The sequence below is a fragment of the Propithecus coquereli genome, unplaced genomic scaffold (genome assembly GCF_000956105.1).
Source record: "Propithecus coquereli isolate 6110/MARCELLA unplaced genomic scaffold, Pcoq_1.0 Scaffold411, whole genome shotgun sequence".
In the NCBI taxonomy this organism is placed as follows: Eukaryota; Metazoa; Chordata; class Mammalia; order Primates; family Indriidae; genus Propithecus; species Propithecus coquereli.
In genome coordinates, this window is record NW_012149853.1 from 1,288,975 (window position 1) to 1,296,113 (window position 7,139).

General features: G+C 55.9%; 1 protein-coding gene across 1 annotated transcript; it reads right to left on the reverse strand.

The window, feature by feature from the left end:
• Positions 1–498: 498 nt before the first annotated feature.
• SSTR4 (somatostatin receptor 4) lies at positions 499–1,737 on the reverse strand. The gene has a single exon (XM_012653123.1). It carries the CDS (start codon positions 1,677–1,679, stop codon positions 513–515), a length of 1,167 nt encoding a protein of 388 aa, XP_012508577.1. The 5' UTR covers positions 1,680–1,737; the 3' UTR covers positions 499–512.
• Positions 1,738–7,139: the final 5,402 nt, after the last annotated feature.

Sequence of the window (7,139 nt, forward strand, 5' to 3'; positions counted from 1 at the left end):
CAAGAGCCCAGGAATAGATGCAAAGGGAGTGAGCTTGGGGGCATCGTCCTTCCTCCCCTCTCTCTCTATACATGCTGTGCTCCCCCCACAAGGCAAAGAGTCTGCGGAGAGGAAGGGCACTACCCACCTCCACCCTCCCGAGTCTGTTCCTAAGCAGTCACTGTAACAAGTCATAGGCAGGTGGCCATTCTTTTCTGGCCACCTCCTGCTTCCCACCCCTTGAAAAACAGCCAGACATTCAGGAATGATTAATAAATACTCTAGCCCAGTACCCAGAGCAGTCCTACCCCTATGGAGGCGTCCTTCTAAAAGCCAGAGCCCTGGGCAGAGGAGAACAGCAGAGGGATTCTGATGCTCTTGGGGGTGGCACATCGACTGCTGGAAGGAGAAGGCTTTGGTAGGGACAGGTAGTAGTCCTTAGGTGAGCATCCGGGAGATGCAGTCTGCTATGCTGTAACGGTGGTGCACACCCCTTAGGAGGTGGCCAAGCCAGGTAGGTGATGAAAGGCTCTTCAGAAGGTGGTGGTCTTGGTGAGGGGCATGTGCTTGCGGCCGGGTTCTGGTAGCATGGGCTCCTGCTGGCAGGGGAGCGGGGGGCACATGCATCCTGCCCCGCCTCTGCTCTTGAGGGCAGTGGCATAGTAGTCCAGGGGCTCTTCCTCAGCACCGCCAGCAGCATCCAACAGGCAGCAGCGCAGACAGAGAACCCGCTGGAATGAACGACGGAAGTTGTCAGAGAGGAAGCCATAGAGAATGGGGTTGGCGCAGCTGTTGGCATAGCTGAGGATGAGTGACACGTGGTTGACAGTGGCATCAAGGCTGGTCACAAAGAGGTTCAGCAGCTGCACCACATAGAAAGGCATCCAGCAGAGCACAAAGACGGCCACGACCATCAGCACCAATCTAGTGATCTTCTTCTCCGAGCGCCGTCGCTGCTGCCAGCCAGCCCGCAGCGCCACGGCCCGCATCTTGCCCACGATGAGCAGGTAGCACAGGCCGATGGCCAGAACCGGCAGCAGGAAGCCCAACAGGAAAGTATAAACCACGAAGACCGCCGACCAGGCCGGGTGCGGCCAGTGCAGGTTGCAGGCCACAGCCTGGCCCCCCCGAGCCGGCCTGGTGTCTGCGAAGATGGCGATGGGCAGGGTGACCAGCAAGGACGCCAGCCACACGCCCAGGTTGATTAGCTTGGCCACGCTGGGCCGCCGGTAGGTGGCCGCGCGCAGAGGGTGCACCACGGCTACGTAGCGGTCCACGCTGAGCACGGTCAGACAGAAGACGCTGGTGAACATGTTGAGGCCGTCGACGCTGAGCACCGCGCGGCACAGCACCGACCCGAAGGGCCAGTGGCGCAGGGCGGCTGATGAGGCCACGAACGGCACGCTCAGCATGAACAGCTCGTCCGCGATGGCCAGGTTGAGCAGGTAGATGTTGGTGGCCGTCTTCATCTTGGCGTAGCGAAGGATCACGAAGATGACCAGGGCATTGCCCACCAGGCCCAGTAGGCACACCAGCGCGTAGATACACTGGATGGTGACCATGCCCGCCGCCCCCGCGCCCCCTGTCCCCGCCGCCACCGCATCTTCTGCTGGAGCGCGGCTGGCGTTGGCCACCACCGGGGGCCAGGCCGTCTGGAGCCCTTCCTCTCCCCCGGGGAGCAGCGTCGCGGGGGCGCTCATGTCCAGGGGTGCTGGCCCGCGGCGGCGGAGCGCGACCGAGCGAGCGCAGCGCTAGGGACCGCGGGCGGCCGATCGGGCGGGGGTGCCGCGCGCAGACGCGTGGCTCACAGCCTGCTCCGCCTAAATAGCGGGCGGCGGGCGCCCGGGAGCGCAGCCAATCCCTGCGCCGCGCGCCCACGGTGGGGTCCCTGTTGGTTCACACCAGCCCGGGCCCCTCCGCACCCAGATTCCGACTCCAGGGTGCAGGTTCCCCGTCTCGCCCCGCCCTAGTCCTCCCGGACCCCGCCCCGTTTTCCCACCTCTGACGCCCCCCGCCCCGCTCCTGACTCCACCCGCTCCCCCTGGGGCACCCGCCCTGAGCCCGCAGCCGGCGGGGCTTCCCTCCTCCGCCGCCCAGGGTCACAGATCCTGTCTTCTCCAGCCCCCAGTCGTCCACTCCCCTGCCCCGCTCCCCGGGACTGCAGCCGCGGCGCTGGGGGGTCTCCGAGTCCTCCGTTTGGGTAAAGAGGGGCCAGGGATTGGCCCCGGACCGCCCCCAACACCCAGAGCCAATTGCCTCACACTAGTCGTTCTCTCCTCCGCCCCTTTAATCCTCGCGACGACCCGTCCCATCATCAGACCCATATGATACAGGCGGAACCTGAGGCTCCTTCTGTGTCGTGCTGAATTCCAGGCTGTCAGGGGGTCCCAGTTTTCCCTGCTTGTCCCGCTCCTTCCCCCCTCTCCCACCCAACCTTGACAGCCACGGATCCTGGGGCCTTTTTGCTTAGTTCTCCGAGGGGTTGAAGTGGGGTGGGTGCAGGGAATGCAGGTGGACAGGCGGAGGCAGAGATGCCACGGAAGAAGGCCAACCTGGGTGCTCGGTGCTCCGGGTCCACTCGAGAAGACAGTGGCAGGTGCTAGAGCCGGACGCCTGGGAACCCGCACCTTGCGACACTATCAGTCATCCACTCTGGTCTCCATCCCAGGTCTCTGAAATGTGCCTGCGGAGGGGGTTGGTCGGGAAGTGTTAAGGTTCCTGCCTGGGTTTCTCCCTCCCCCCATACTCCAGGGAGTGTGAGCTCACTATTGCCCCTGGGCTGGACCCTTAGGGGGCAGCCCCCACCCCAGCCGTGGCTCCCGAGCTGGCCCAGGGTGCAGCGGAATTCCGAAAGTGGGGGTTTGCCTTGGAAAATTATCCTCAAAGTATCTCTGAATTTTAACCCCACCTTTGTGAAGTGGTGGCCTCCCTTTGCCCCCAACATACCCTGAAAGGTCTCTGGTGAGTCTGGAAGTGGCCTCCTGGGGCGGGTCCAGTTCTTAGGCTGGGTGGCTGGAGGTGGGTGAAGAGTAAGGATGCTTTAGGCCAACTACAGGTGCCCTTTCCCAGGAAGGGGCTGGAGGCTGCCCGTGCTCTTCATCCAGGCTTGGGATGGGGGTGCAGGTGTGGTCAGCACTTGTGCAGCACTGTAGTTGACACAACCCCTGTCTCCAGTTGCTGCCACCCAAATGGACTCATTGGGAATATTTGGCCTGGCACTTCTCCACCCTTTATGTTCACTCCCTAAGTTGGTCTGTCCTTTTCTCTGGTCTCATTGACATCATTGTCCCTAAGGGAGGGACCCTTCTCCCAGAAAGGGAAAGATGACACCTTCGTCATTTTATATGATGCCAGTGTTTAGTGGAAGGGAACAAGGGGAGTCTCAGATTTGGGTGGGGGCTTTTTCCTTTAATCTTGGACTTGGGGAGACCCTTAAATAGCCCCTCTGCAAACAGCCTCCTCTGGGCCCAATGCAGAGGTTCTGGAAGCTGTCCCATCTTCCTGGACTCCTCTCTTCGCTGTCCTCTCTGTCCATCTAATGCTCAGCCTCCTCCCTTTCCTGAGAAAGTATTTCCTGTTGTCCTGCCGAAAGTGCGAGGCTTTGGAATCTTTCCCATCTCTACTTTAGAGAGTTTTCCTCCTAACGCTTCCCAGTCCTGCCCACCCCCCAGCACACACATGTACATACACCTGAAAGCAAAGTAAGCTAGCATTTAATAAGATAAACACGTGCTTCTGCTTCCATAGTTATTAGACATACGTGGTAAGCAGTTCATGTTAATGAACTTGATGGATGTAACATCATGAACACCCAAAACTAGCACTTCTGGAGTCCCAGGGTGTCTGGGTGTGGGACGGTGGGGGGATGGAGCATTCATTCATTCAATCAACAAATAATAATCGAGAGTCTCTGTCCCATGCCCCACACTGCCATGGGGCAGCATTCACATTCAAGGTAACATGTAGTCTTCCCAGTGTGAGATGACAGCCCCCTGTGTACAGAGCTGCTGGGACCCTGTGACTTTCACCACCACCTGGCAGAAGAGCAACTACAAAGTGCTTAGGATCACAGAAGAAGGGCAGGAGTGGGAGGGGCCACAGCAGGCATTGCAGAGAAGACAGAGAATAGGGTTCTGCTATGGCAGTGAGAGGCAGGGTGGCTTCCAGAGCAGGTGCCACCAGGGGCCTGGGAGCGGGTGAGAGGTGTCTGCAGTGTGGAGTGCCTGTCAGGGGAGTGGGGTGAGGAAGGTGCTGAGGCTGCAAAGGCTTGAGGGAGCCTTGTGTGCCCAGTGAGACCTGAGGCCTTCATGGAAGCATGGAAATGCAGAGGGTGGGGGTAAGTCGGGTGTCAGGGTCACGACTGGATGGAATCTGTCTGGCTCCCTGGCTGCTGGCATAGAATGGTGGAGGGTCCAGGTCTGTGAGGTCTACACAAGGAATCCTTTGGGGCAATTTGGCAGGCAAGAGCTAGTGTTGCACCGAGGTTGCTGCTGCAGGGAGCAGAGCGGGACAGGCCCAGGCACCCAGGCACACACTCTGGGCGGAGCAGGGAGCACTGTAGTGTAGCTTAGTATAAGAGTACTGGCCTTGAACCTAGGCTGCCTGGTTCAAATCCCTGCTTCACCTCTTGCGCAGCTTTGGGCAAGATCTCCAAACTTGTGCCTCAGTTTCCCCATCTGGAAAGTGGGTAACTACCTTGTGAGATGCTGTGAGGACCTACCACATCAGCACACGTGCAAGGACTGGGAGAGTACACAGCCCTGTGGTGAGTTTGTCCGGTTATTTCTTTTTTGACACTTCTAAGGGTGGCTTCAAAGGTAGAATCTGAGTGATGAGACTAAAAGGAGGTCCCTTACCCCCACCTGTCCCCATACTGTGGGACATGAGGGCAAAGGGGAAGGGGTGATGTGGGCCATTCATAGTCCATCCTGGATGACTATTTTTGTTTTTGTTGTTAGCTGTACGTAGGTTTCAATTTACAGTCTTTTCACATCTAACTTGTATTTAAAGCAATCCTGACACATGGGAAAAGTATGACTACTATCCCCACTTCGTCCAAATGACCAGAACTGAGCAAGCTTCACTGACATAGCCTGCCCCTTATTCTGTCCCTAGCTCACACCTTGGCGATGGCTGTACTCAACTAGTTCCTTCGGAGAGCCAAAGGAGGCTGTAGCAGTTACCATGCTGGGACAGCACGCATAACCCTGGCTATTCCAGCCAAACCAGGACATATGGATTCTCTAATCATGGGGACTTTCCATTTTAATTTATTCATTGCTACATTAAGTGGCTTTTATGAGTGTATTGCAATTCTTAATCATAAAAAAAAGATTTGAAAGTTAAGCACCAAATTAACTTCTAAGGGGTCGATGCTTCTCTCTCCAAAACATTTTCTGGACTGAGTTTTGCAATGGTGAACACCAGGTGTGCATTTCAGCGATAACCCCAGGAGCTGCTGGGGCTTGCTCTGAAATGTCCTTTGTGTCCAAGGAGAGTGGGGACCATTCTGTTTACAACACATCCTCCCGAGACTTCTGCGTTCAGGGAGGAATCGGAGAAGAATTTGAGACGTGGATCACTCAAGCACACGGGTGTTTGACCCCTCCTAAAGTGATGGGGAGGTCACATGGCTCTAGGGAATGTGACCCTTTTCCACCCATCCTGTGTTTCTACTTCACCCTCAAATTCCACTAAGCCTCAAACTCTGAGCCTGTGTCAGATATGGGGTTCAGGGATTGGGAAGGGTATCTTAGCTGTTAAAAATTACCACAATGAGCACTATAGCCCAGGCAAAAGAGTGAGACTCTGTCTCAAAAAAAAAAAAAAAAAAAAATTGCCACGATGAGGAAAACAAAGTTGTGTTGATACCAAGAGTCTGCTTTCTCAACAGAGTGTCATCCCAATGACAGAATATCATGTAGATGAAGGACGGGAGATTAGGAGATTCAGATCTGATATGAAAGTTCTTCCCTAAAGTCAAGAAAAAAATCATGAGGCTGGGGTAGTCAGAGTTTTATTCTGCTGACAGTGTGAGGTGGAGGAGGTGATTTTTGAATCTGGAGGCAGCATAGCATGCTGTGACTGCGTTGGTGTGAACCCTGGCTTCATTGCATACCTGCTGTGTGGCCTTGGGCAAGTCACTTAACCTCTCTGTGCCTTCCTGCCCTGTAAAATGGGATTCATCCTAGCTCCGACACAGGTGGGCTGTTGTATGGGCTAAGCAAGTTGACAGACAGGAAGCAGTTAGAACAGCATCTGGCACTGGTGAGCTCTATATGTGTTTCTTACTATTAACGCCCCAAGTCAAGGCTCTGGTACTTGGTAGTTCGAATCTCCTGTGTGCATCTGCTTTTGCACCTTAACATGCTGATGTTAAACAGCGTACTCCCTTTGTCAGAGAGTCTTTCCTGGAATGTGCTAGTTTTTGGGATGTGACAACAGAAGAAGAGGTCCAATCCTGCCCTGGCACCTAGGACATAGATCTGACCCAGCCCCAGCTTCCAGGAACTCGCTTCCCTGAGTGCCAGGCACCCTCTGCATGTGGGGTTTGCAGGGCAGGCTGCATCTTGGAATCACCTGGAAGCTGCACAGACATTGAGGCTTGGGCCCACCCCCCTCAGAGACTGTGAGTTAATCAGTGTGGAGAGGGTGCCCAGGCATCCATTTGTTTTGAAGCCTCCCAGGTATTTCTAAAGTGCATGGATATAGCACTTAGTTAGATGGAGAGACAGACAGGAAGGTAGCCTGGGGACCACAGTGTACAGCTATTACTGTGCCTCCAGGAGGGCTGGAAAAAGAGTCAGTAGAAATGTCAGGAGAGCCAAAAAGAGACCCCTCTGCTCAGAGGTGCAGGAAACCAGAGACGGGGGGAGGGGCAGCCAGGGGCCCCAGGCCGGGGAAGGCCAGGGCAGCTGGGTACCCACGGCTATTCTCTCCCAGGACACTAAATTTGCACCCAAAGGTGAAATTATCCACTACCTTTCTCCACCAGGAGAGGAGACCTAGAGAAACATGCATGCTGAGTGCAAGTGCTGGAAAGCAAAGTCTGTTCATAAGATGCTTTTTCAGCTGGCCCGTCCAGCCACTTTGCTGTAGAACGTGCACCCTGGGGCCGGCTTCTGCTCTGCTGATTGCATGCCTGGCGTCAGGCCCACACT